General features: G+C 42.1%; 1 protein-coding gene across 1 annotated transcript in view; it reads right to left on the reverse strand.

Annotated features, from left to right (window-relative positions):
• MCPH1 (microcephalin 1) overlaps positions 1-12,829 on the reverse strand; it is a 226,286-nt gene that overhangs the window by 128,142 nt on the left and 85,315 nt on the right. Inside the window, exon 12 of the mRNA XM_024223031.1 lies at positions 4,104-4,181. Coding sequence (XP_024078799.1) covers positions 4,104-4,181 — 78 coding nt within the window. The remainder of the gene's footprint in view (positions 1-4,103; positions 4,182-12,829) is intronic.

The raw sequence follows: 12,829 nt of genomic DNA on the forward strand, positions 1-12,829 counted from the left end.
GAAATACAAAAGATATGCTCAACATCTGAAAGATTTAGGTCATCACCCACAGCAACAATCCATTCTTTAAAGGTGCTCATTAAGGAACATCTTGGTATCAGACAGCACAACAATGGGCACAGTATGAATGACTGGTCAGTCATTAAATAAAAATCATGCTTCCTTGACCTCAACTATAATCTTCAGTTTGTCTAAGGAAAGTACAGGGACAATATCAGATAATGAAATGAACACTGATTTAAGGTTTAATTATTTTTTCCTATTATGAATTGAGTTGCGTGAGCCAGATCTGTAAAATATGAATTCTTGTTTCATAATATTGTTAAAAATTATCTGATGAGTGCTCAAAATTTTTGGCACATCTAACCAGCAGACATTGCTGGTCTAGTTTGATTTTCCAAAACTCTCAATCTTTACCATGGCATTAACCTTGATCATTACTCCAGTCAAAGTTTTAAAATCATCATTCTGTAATTACCATCTCTAATTTTATTTGAAAATTCTGTAGTTTTTTAAAATCAAACCTTAATGTTTAGAATTCAATTAATCAATTTTAGATGCCTTTCTAACTAAATAAGATTGCATGGCTTATTTAAAGTGCAAACGCTATCTAAGAGAGACTATACAGGTGTCAGATAAGGCAATGTCAACCATTCAGTGACTTGTACCACAGCCTGCAGTGACTGCAAGAAGCAACTACAAATTAGCAAGAGTGCCTTTTCCTGCCTCCTTCCTCAATAACCTTCAAAAGCATAAGCATTATATATTTCTCCATTCCTATCCCATCCTCCCTTCTTAAATGCTTCTTATGAGATATAATAAGAAAAGGAAGGAAACTCTTTTGAGCGCAACTACGGTAATTACAACAAGAAAAATTAAAACACCTTGAGATGGGAATGTTTGAAAAGAGGATAGATTCACTTATTCACAGATAAAGTACAACACAGACAAAATCTCTCTGCACAACCCTAATGTGCCTCAACCTAACTTTTCAGTGTCCCCCAAGCCTTCCCATTTCTACTGAAGGAATGAAGGTGATAAGCAGAAATTAGACAGAAGTGAGGAAGTTAACAAAAGGCAGAAATCACTCTCAAAGGGCTTTACAGAATGTTGTGCAAAACTACTGGTTTCAGAGTAGCAGCCGTGTTAGTCTGTATCCGCAAAAAGAACAGGAGTACTTGTGGCACCTTAGAGACTAACAAATTTATTAGAGCATAAGCTTTCGTGGGCTACAACCCACTTCTTCGGATGCATATTGAGTGAAACAAATATCGAGGAGATATATATACACACATACAGAGAGCATGAACAGGTGGGAGTTGTCTTACCAACTCTGAGAGGCCAATTAAGTAAGAGAAAAAAAACTTTTGAAGTGATAATCAAGGTAGCCAAGTACAGACAGTTTGATAAGAAGCAAGTGTGAGAATACTTACAAGGGGAGATAGATTCAATGTTTGTAATGGCTCAGCCATTCCCAATCCCTATTTAGCCCTGAGTTGATTGTGTCTAGTTTGCATATCAATTCCAGCTCAGCAGTCTCTCGTTGGAGTCTGTTTTTGAAGTTTTTCTGTTTTAAGATAGCCACCCGCAGGTCTGTCATAGAATGGCCAGACAGGTTAAAGTGTTCTCCCACTGGTTTTTGAGTATTATGATTCCTGATGTCAGATTTGTGTCCATTAATTCTTTTGCGTAGAGACTGTCCGGTTTGGCCAATGTACATGGCAGAGGGGCATTGTTGGCACATGAGTTGGTAAGACAACTCCCACCTGTTCATGCTCTCTGTATGTGTGTATATATATCTCCTCGATATTTGTTTCACTCAATATGCATCCGAAGAAGTGGGTTGTAGCCCACGAAAGCTTATGCTCTAATAAATTTGTTAGTCTCTAAGGTGCCACAAGTACTCCTGTTCTTTTTGCAAAACTACTGATAACATGCCAAGTTATTAATGAGAAAAACGGTTTAAAAGAAACAGAAAACCCTACAGCCTTAAGCTAAAATCATCTGGCGTTCTCCTGCTTCTCTCTTCAGCATACTCTATAAACAATGATTGGCACAACAGAAGCAGCACACCTACCTGGATAGAAAACAACAAGCTAGTTATTTGCTGCCCCACAAAACATCCCTCCACCTCTCTCCAAAAGGACTCTTATGTTAAACAAATCTATAAATGCACCACTAGTTTCTTTTTACACTCACACAGTCATTTTAGAATAACTGTTGTATTTTCTCTACACCAGGGTTGGGCAAACTTTTTGGCCTGAGGGCCACATCGGGGAATAGAAATTGTATTTCAGGCCATGAATGCTCACAAAATTGGGGTTGGGGTGAGGGCTCTGGTTGGGGGTGCGGGCTCTGCGGTGGGCCTGAGTTGAGGAATTTGGGGTGTAGGAGGGGTTTGGAGGGCAGGAGGGGGATAAGGGCTGGGGCAGGGGTGTGGGAAGGGGTGCAGGTTCTGGTTGGGAATGCAGGCTCTGGGGTGGGGCTGGGGATGAGAGGTTTGGTGTGCAGGAGGGTGCTGGGATCAAGGAGTTTGGAGAGCGGGAGGGGGATCAGGGCTGGGGCAGGGGGTTGGGGCATGGGGAGAGGCTCAGGGGTTCAGGCTCTGAGTGGCACTTACCTCAAGCGGCTCCCGGAAGCAGTGGCATGTCCCTTCTCTGGCTCCTACCCAGAGGCGCGGCCAGGCGGCTCTGCACGCTGCCCCATCGGCAAGCACCGCCCCTGCAGCTCCCATTGGAGCGCTTCGAAGCTGGAGTGGAGCCATGCTGCGGCTTCTGGGAGCCACGTGGAACGGCCCCCGAGCCTGCGCCCTGGCTGGAGCAGGGCAAGCCCCAGACCCAACTCCCCAACAAGAGCATGCGGGACGGCTTAAAGCGGCTCATAGTTTGCCCACCTCTGCTCTACACTATAATAGCATGTTATTAAAAACCAAAGAGAAACCTTTATCTTGGAAATATTCGGATAAAATGATTATGAATGTAAAAGGAATTTTAAAATCTCAAATTCAAAAAATACAACAAAATTGTAGTTAGGAAAGCAAAGTTCAATCACCAGTTAAATGTTCTCTCATCAAAACGTGTGAAACACTATATGAAACAAGTAGCTGAAGAAAATATGTCTTACACAGGTAAGACAAATTGTAAACCCTTTTGTGATGTGATCAACCATCAGGTTGGTACAATCCTGCTTGTATCAAAGCCCAAAACGAATTTACTGCTTAATAACTTCAGACAATATGAAGTTGGGGTGTACCTGGAGATAGCCCAGTATATACAGGTAATAAAACTTTTTGCACAAATGCTCAAGTCATTGCTGAGAAGCTAGCATTTAAGAAGAAGTGCTCTGTATTACTCACTTACTGGGTTGTGAAGCCCATAGCGACTTTAAGTTCCTGAAATCCATTCAGTGGAAAAAACAGTAATGTACGCAGCATCTGGAACAGAAGTGTTAAAGCTGTGGCCTGTTGCCTTTTCCCACCTATGATAGTCTCCAACTGAGACACGAGCACAGCAAGAAATAAGACATGATACTACAAAACTCAAGAACATGCATATTTAAACATGAAACTTAGGCCAGGTGTACACTACAGACTTACATCGGTATAACAGTATAACGTTGCTCAAGGGTGTGAAAAATCCTCACTCCTGAGCGAGGCAGTTATAGCAACCTAACCGCCACTGTAGATAGTGCTATGTCGACAGGAGAGTTTCTCCCGTCGACATAGCTACTGCCTCTCCCAGAGGTAGATTAACTACGCTGATGGGAGAAGCTCTCCCGTCAGCAAAGTAGTGTCTTCACTAAAGCTGCACCACTGCAGCTTTTTAAGTGTAGACCTGCCCTTGTTTACTCAGAAGTTATTCAACAAGTGAATCTCTTTCTAAATGTTTACATATTGTACCACAGGTTTTGCATACTGTTCAGGAAGGAGGATTAGACAAGAGTGGGGAGAGAGAGCACGAGTGAGCAAGAGAGAGAATACGTGTATCTATATTTTTTCTAATAAAGACACTTATTCACGATAGCCAGTCACCATTATTACCCCTAGTTCTGTAACTATGCATTTAACAGAGAAATGAATCTAAATTCACAAACATTTAACTTACAGGAGCTGCAGGGAAATTGGCTGACAGTTCATATGGTTCCTCTGAAATCCAATGTCCACATTCCAAAGACCACAGTACCTAAAATAAGTTAAGTAATAAGTAGACACTTAAAATTCTATAGTACTTTTTAAGAGGCAATAAAACAGCAGCCACTTTGAAAACAACTAAAATTAACACTGAAGTTAGAATAGTTGATTACACTTTTTTTTAAACCCAAATCAAATGTTTTCCTGCAGATTAATAAGAGGTTTAAAAATAAGAATTTGTGGTTGCTTACTTGAAGTCTTTCCTTTCTTCAAAAGGAATAGGTCCACATATCCTCAGTGTGGATAATCACCTGTCTGTAGGTTTAGAATAAAAGCGGATTGGATGGCAGATAAGAGACTAGCCCCTATCTTCCGGAGACCCCATCAGTTTTGAGATGCTTCCAAAGCTAGCCTCTCCGGATTGTGAAACAAAAAAAATGAATCTCTCATCCTGCATCAGCACCTTGCCAAAATAATACTCAAAGAAAAATTTAACTACTGCAGAGAACTTTAAACAGATCTCCCTTTTTCAGGGAGAAACAGATCTGTGGGCCTATTCCTTCGAAAAGGGAAAATTTTCAGGTAAACAACCACAATTTCTCCCATTCTCTCTCTCAGGGCTAGGTCCACAGATCCTCTGCATGGGATTTTCTCAGCAGTGACAAAATTCCTAGGGAGGGAACAAAATAATGTCAATGAGAGAAAGGATTCCCTTACTAAAAGGAATCATCAGTGTGCAGAACCCACATGACAAAGGCTGCATCACCTGAAAACTGAATATCTATTTTGTAAAACAAGGTAAATATATGCAGGGATGACGAAGGTGCAGTTTTACAGATTTCATTGTAACCGGCCTGTCCTTTCTCCACCCACAATGCCACCACCACTTGTACTGAGTGAACTCCGATGCCCAGTGGAGAATTGAATCCTTTTGCTCTACATGCCTCAGCAAAGCATCAGCGTATCTACTCAGATTGATGATTTAGATGCCTTAGCACCTCTTTTTCTTGGATGAAATAAGACCAGTAAGTCTGTTTTTCTTATTCTCAGTCCTTTTCACATAAAACTTTAGGGCTCATCTTACATTCAACAAATGCCATAGCTTCTTCTTTGGGTGAGAAGAATGTGGACAAAAAGCAGGCAATGAGATCCCTTGTGCTTGATGAAAAATCAAATTCACTTTTGGAATAAGGGTGGGATCCATTCTCAAAGCCACCTTATCTTTGTAAAAGATGCAGCAGGATGGATAATGCTCCTAACTCTAACAACTTTCTTGCTGAAGAAGTGATAGCAGTCAGAAGAGTCGTTTTGATAGTCAAGTAAAAAGGACACCTGAATTATGGCACTGAGTACAACGTTTAAATTACAAGATGGAGATCTAGGCTATCTCGCCTGGGAGGGGAAGGTGGTGAAGGCGATGAGCTCTCTCGCTGCCTCAAAGGTCTCCAGTGTGAAGGGCAGCTCCAAAGCCTCTCTGCGACTCTCCCGAGGAGGGAGTCCCGAGGAGCTGGTCTCGACTGACCCCTTGTTGGTGCAGGAGTCAGCAGTGCCAGGCGAGGTGGTGCAGCGCTTACTTGGCCCAACGTGGGTCTCACTGTTCCAGAGTCCTTCCATCCCGGCCTCAGTGTGGATGAGTGCCCTCTGTCCAGCTTCTTCTTCTTGCGGGGCACCCAGGGATTGGTGAACAGTGCCATGCATTGCCATGCTTGGAGCTCTGTTCGTGCCGAGCATCTGTATCCAAGTCCTTTCTCAGCGCCGAAGTTTCCTGTGTCAATGCCGGAGCACTGTGCACCAACGTTGAGGTGCTAGGCATCAGTTTGGCCGAACTCGGGTCCGAGTGGGGGCAAAGGGCAGCCTCCATCAGAAGGATCTTCAACCATTGGTCTTTCTTTTTGAGTCCTGGGGCAAAATCCCCTACAGATTTTGCAATGGTCCTCCTGATGCGATTCCCCCAGGCACTTCAAGCAGGAAGTGTGAGCGTTGCTCCTGGTCATAGGCTTGTTACAAGCTGCACGGGGTTTAAACCCTGGGACCGAGGCATGCCCCAGCACTGGGGAAGAGGGGGTAGGGAAGCAGGGGGTACCCCCAGAACAATTCCCTACTGGAATCCAACTATATAATAACTAGCTACAACTACTAACTAACTGATTAAACTAGTTACAGAAAGACAGTCTGAAGATTACTAGGGAGAAGGCTTGCCGAAGCAAGAGCAAATGAGCGTTCTGGCTAACTGTCACAGGCAGTAAGTAGGAACTGAGGTGGTGGCGGGACCCTATATATGATGCCATGGAGGTGCAACTCCAGAGGGCACCTGAGCAAACCCGACGGGTATTGCTAGAGGAAAAACCTTCTGGTTACTGTGCACACAGCACACACACACACCTAATTGGAATCGACATGAGCAAGCACTCAAAGAAGAACTTTTAACTTACAGGAGCCGCAACCTGATATCAAAACCATCTTGTAAAAATTCCAGAACATGAGACGCTTTGGTTACATGATGCTGAGTATAGATTCATAGAAACATAGGACTGGAAGAGACCTTTCCTCAGCCTCACGGACCATACTCAGAGTAGCCATCAATGGCTTGCTGCCAATGTTTGGATCATTTACTGAGTCACTCAAGCAGACCACCTCCTTGGACGAGGGTCTGTCTAGAATAGGAAAGGGTATACCTGTATCCCCTTCTGCCTGAGAAAAAGCCACCAGAACAATGAGAACTTTTGAGAATGCTCAAAGGTGCAGATGACAGTCTAAAATACAGCATTTTGCACTGCAAAATGATCAGTCCCATGAGCAAACTGCAGAAATCTCCTGTGTGCCTGGTGAATATAGGCTTTCTTCAAATTGATTAACAAAGTAATCCCCTGGCAGATCGGCACTGATATGAACGTCATGAACATGATACTTATGAACTTGTTCTGGTGTTTTAAGTCCAACACAGCTCTGTCCTCCTCAGACCTCCTGGGTACCAGAACAAGAGATTCAGTAGTGACCAGAGAACGTCTCCATCTCAGGAACGATACTGCACTGATTCACAAAAGATGAACTATGGCCTTTAGCATATTTTACCTCTTTTGCAGATTTGATACTAGTGAAAGGGAAAACGACAATTCACAATCTTTGAAAATTCTATGATGTACCATTGTTAAACCACATCCAGGACCCATCCGTCTGATGTGGAGAGAGGCCATTGGGTCCTTGAACTTTAATAGTCTCCCCCATAGGTGTTGCTTGTCAGTACTCTCCTGACCATAGTATGAGAATGTTCCTAGAGTTGGAATTTGCATTGTGGGAAGACTGGTCTCTCTCCTTTCCGGGATTAGACTTGTTACATTTGCTTTTGCTGTAGTGTTGACTTCTATACTTAGAAAAAGGATATTTAGACCTGTAAAAACCTTTAGACCGGGATTTGGAGTTAGGAAGGTTCTGTAAGGTCTTTGATTTATCTGAGGAACCTTTGTCTAATGGTTCCCCAAATAACCAAGCTCCTGAATATTTAAAAAACAAACTACTAATGTGATTTTGGCCTCTATATAGCCCTTCCAGTCATGTAAACAGAGGTGCTGTCTGGTCACCACATTGGAGACCATGCTTTGTGCTGAAAACCTCAAACCATCTCTGGTTGCATCAGCTATGAATGCTGAAGCCATTGAGACTTTCTTTAACTCTGAACCTAATCACGATTGCTTAGCCTTTTGGCAATCTGGCTACCAAATTGTCAATCCAGGCCAGTACTGCTCTTGCTTAACATGTTGTCACACCAGAAGCTCTCAGAGAGGAAGATACAGACTCAAAATGTATGCTGCAGTTATATTTCCACTCTGCAGGCATTGGATTCTTTAAGGAAAAAGTCCCCTTCCAGCAGTCTCTTTGACTAATGATGAAACTGCCTCATCCACTTTGGGAAAAGACACAAAATGTGCTTCGCTATGGTGCATGTTGTAGAATTTTCTCTCACACCTGGACAATGTCATAGACTCGTGCCAAGGTTTCCCATTCAGCTTTAATTACTCTTTCCAAAAAGACATGAAGGGGGAATATATGGTTCAGCTTAACCTGTTGGAATATACTTTTTTTTTTTTTTTTTTTTGTAATTTCTGTACCAATCCTCTATTCTTCCTCCTTAGAATTTTTTCTAGTAGGCTCATCCGATAGAATACTTAAGTATCTAATCAACCTTTCTCAAATCATTCAGCTGGAAAAAGATCCTATTGATTCTCTTCATCCTGTGATTCTGAGATTGAGAGTTCACCTTCCTCCTGTGAAGAATGTCCTGACTTTCTTCTGGACTTCTTTTTTCTTCCCTTTGATTTAAATTTAACAGATTTCCCAACCTTCTTTTTTTTCTTTGTTGATACCCATGAAGATAAGGATGAAAATGAATTAAATGATGATGATGAAGAACCAGACAATAAATTCTACTCCTTTTATTATGATTTTTCTTTCCGAGTATGAAAACCCTATGTGAAGAGCCTTTAGCTCTGGCATCCTCTGGGGATAAGTCAGAGGAACTGCTGTCAAATGGAGGACCGGACAGTTTTCTAAGTTTCTGAGGTAATTTCTTGAACCTTGTTCGCCCTTTTAAAAATTTTTACTCCTTAAGGGAGGTGGGGATTGGGAACCTGGGTCAGACGAAGAGTCCTGCAAACCTCTTCTGCTAATAGGTACCTCTTTATCTTTGTCCTTTAGAGAGAGGATAGAATGCCTGTGATGGGGGGAGGGATAGCTCAGTGGTTTGAGCATTGGCCTGCTAAACCCAGGGTTGTGAGTTCAATCCTTGAGGTGGCCACTTAGGGATCTGGGGCAAAATCAGTACTTGGTCCTGCTAGTGAAGGCAGGGGACTGGACTCGATGACCTTTCAAGGTCCCTTCCAGTTCTAGGAGATGGGATATCTCCATTAATTTAATAATTTATGGGACACTGTAGCTGCTGCCTGGGGCTCACAAGATGGTGATATCTGAGGTAAAGGAGCTTTTTGTGCTAAATCCAGGGACTCCCTAGCCCAAGAGGTAATTTCTTCTTGAGGGGGGGAGTCCCTTCTTCTCTCTGTGCAGAATTCCTGACTTCCCATGGGGAAAGAGATTGAATTGCTTGACAAGGGAAGGAAGGGGTGGGGAGTAATGAGACCTGCACTGCAGGAAGATGCACACACAAAATCATCTCGCCGACTGCTCCTTGCTCTGCCTGTGATGGATTCAGCCGGTCTCACTTATGGTTTCCCCATGCAGGGCTGTTGCCTTTTCATGCAACCATCTCCTGCGGCTGAAGGGCTCTCTTAATTTTTCCACCATCCTTTGAGACATTTGTGGCCTGGTTGTCAAGATGCCTGGGGAATCAGTCTCCTAAGTCTGGCTACGGTGGCCAAGGTGAAATCTTTCTGACCAAGCGGCTGGAGTGCACAATGCACTAGCCTCTCCTTCTGCATTCTCTGGCAAAGTTAAAGAGCAGGAGGAACACAGCCTTGGTCTCCTGTTTGGACCATTCTCAGCCAACCTCCTAGCCCGTTACCTGAGCTGTCGTAGAGGGTGGGGGGGTGCGAGATGTCATAATTCTGGCTGGAGACAAACTGCCTTTACAGGCTTTTTTCCCCACCATTCTCTCTCAGTTGGTGCTGGATTTCACTGCCTGATAGTAGAGAGAGAACAAAACTCAGGGGGTCTCCAGAAGGTGGGGGCTTGTCCCTTGTCAGCTGTCCAGTCAGCTTTGATTCTGCCCCCTACAGTTACAGACAGGAGACAACCCACACTGAGGATCTGCGGACCTAGCTCTGAGAGAGAATTGCAAGTCGGCATTAATGATTTAAATGAATACCCAGTTATGACACAAGACAAGTAACTGATAAAGGATCATTAAGAGACTGAACTTGATGCGTAATGTAGGATATTATCGGACAATAACACTGATGGGGCCATGTAGTGGGTTTCTGTGCCCACAGGCTACCACTATTTTAAGGATCCCATTGCTGTGCTTGAAGTCAAGAGCACACCATGTTGTGGTTGACACTACAATATTGAACTCGCACATGTCCTCCCCACCTTGAAACTATCTGATTTCATACCTCCTCACTTGGCAGGAAGTTTTTAAAGTGCTTCTTACAAAGTGTGAATCTAGAATGACAACTGACCCTGTAATATATTACCTTCCTTTTCAATCTTTCCCATTGAAAAATTAGACACTTTTCATTTGTTTTTGTGTTAATATTTTAAGAAGTTTTGTATTTTTAAGTTTTTATTATATTTATTTTTATTCTAATGAACACCATTCTGAGCGCTTTGGTGGGGTCCCTATTATTATCATAGTAAAAATATATATATATATATATATATATATAAAAGGATGGTCCACTGGTTAAGGCACTAGCATAGGACTTGGGAGACCTAGGTTCAATTCCCTGTATTGGGGAGAGGGATAGCTCAGTGGTTTGAGCATTGGCCTGCTAAACTCAGGGTTGTGAGTTCAATCCTTGAGGGGGCTATCTAGGGAACTGGGGTAAAAATCTCTCTGGGGATTGGTCCTGCTTTGAACAGGGGGTTGGACTAGATGACCTCCTGAGGTCCCTTCCAACCCTGATATTCTATGATATATCATCTTTAAATTTATGCCAATGTCATATGCAACTAATTATATTAGTAGGGCTTAACCAACCTGCACTGTATGTAATGACAATGTATCTCATTCCCTTAATTTATACATACCCTAAAAACATTGAAATCCTATTTTTGGGGGCAAATGTGTCAATGCACTGTCCGTATCTTGAGTTTAGAAAGATCAGAAATTGTATATCACCTCATATTAAAAAAAAACAATTAGAAGACCAAAGTGCAAAGTGAAACACTCAGAGTCATAAAATTAAGATTTTCCATGCAACCTTAACTCTCTTCCAGATGCTGGTGCATTATGATGCAGTCTTAAGTGGCACAACCACATACTACTTTTCTCTGCAGGCCCCTAACTCATTCAGTGTGCAAAATGGATAGTGCTCAGTGCACGAAGCAGCTGCTCAACATTTATTTTTATCCGCATTGTCAAATGCAAGCTTCATGCTTCACATCCCATCTGACTCTTGCATTGTATGAGGCAGTTGTCCTGAGGACTGTTACTTCATTTACTATACAAATAAGATTAGGCTCCTTCCTATACAAAACTGTTTTATTCACCACCTACAGAGTAAAATGAGACTGAGGTCATGTAGGGGGAAAATAATATGATCTTGTAATTTAAAACTATCATACATAATCCATATCACACTTCTACCCCAATATAACGCGGTCCTCGGGAGCCAAAAAATCTTACTGCATTATAGGTGAAACCGCGTTATATCGAACTTGCTTTGGCCTCAAGGATTTCCATTATTAATAGTCAGCAAATCATTTTTGTTAGAACTAACACGGTGCATGCAGTAAATAAATCTGTTCTACAATGGTTAAATTGTATCTCCTTTCTTTAATGACAACAATTATTTTATAAGCTTACTTAAAAGATACAGTGTATAAACAGCACAGGTACTAAGCACTGCTAAATGCAACCATGTGGGCTAGGTTTCATCATACATCAATTGTTTGGTCTGCGTGTAATGCTTAGGAAAATGCAAAATTCACATAAAATATCAGAAAACGCTTTTAATTACACATCCTTACAAACTGTTGTAAAAAAGGATTTTTTATAGGAGCAAATAGGAGCATGGGCCACTTTGTCACTTAGCCAACTACTGTATGTTGTACGTAGATTGTTAAGTAATATGAACTGTTAACTATTAAATAGTCTGAAAACATTTTGGAGATGGGAGTTTTTACTTATAGAAAAGGTTAAAATGAAGCTAAAAAAGGTAAAGTAATCAAGTTTTAGAGACATTGATAAAATGGTAAATACCTTTTTTGGGGGTACAAGATGCTTTCTTATTTAAGAACATTTAAAAAATTAAAAAAAAACCAAAACTTGTTATACTTTGTTGCTTCATGCTACTGCGAGCCTTCTTCGCCAGGTCAATTATGGATTTTAACTGCAGTAATTGCAGTCTACCCACATCCTGGCTTTCTAGCCACTCAAGACCAATCTCTAACCCTACAACCGCATCAGCAGCTTTGGGCGGTGGCGCCAAGGATTCTTCGTCACTATCCTCAGGGTTAGACACATTTTCTGAGGCACCAGGTGGTTGAGGGGCAACATTATGAATTATATCTACATCTGTAAGTCATTCATAGGTTGGACACATAGCATCCACCTCCATCCACTCTTGAACATCAGCTATCCCACTTTGAGCCATAAGTTTCCTGTAGACTCGTTCTGTCTCCATGGACTCTTTTTCCGTAAAACCTTCAAGGTTGTTCTCATCTTCGTCTTCTTCCTCATTTTGGCTGTCGTCGCTTTCAGTGACAAAAATACTTTTGAGACCGCGATGCCAACATTTCTCTATCATTCATGGAGTGATTCCTAGCAGGGCTGTCTCGCCTAAGTGAAATACATCCAGAAAATTAATTTCTTGATGACATCCGTTATTTTCTTTACTAAGGCTTTACGATAGTTCATTTTAAATGTGGTTATAATGCCTTGATCGAGGTGCTGTATTTTGGACGTCGTGTTCTTAGGAAGGTAGCTCATCTTTATCTTCCTGTCTTTGCTGGTTAAGGTCTCAACTGGGGGGTGGGCGGGACAGTTGTCAAGTAGGAGCAATGCCTTTGGCTCCAGGTTTTGTCTGC

This window comes from Terrapene carolina, unplaced genomic scaffold (assembly GCF_002925995.2).
Source record: "Terrapene carolina triunguis isolate 2854851 unplaced genomic scaffold, T_m_triunguis-2.0 Scaffold42, whole genome shotgun sequence".
Classification (NCBI taxonomy): Eukaryota; Metazoa; Chordata; order Testudines; family Emydidae; genus Terrapene; species Terrapene triunguis.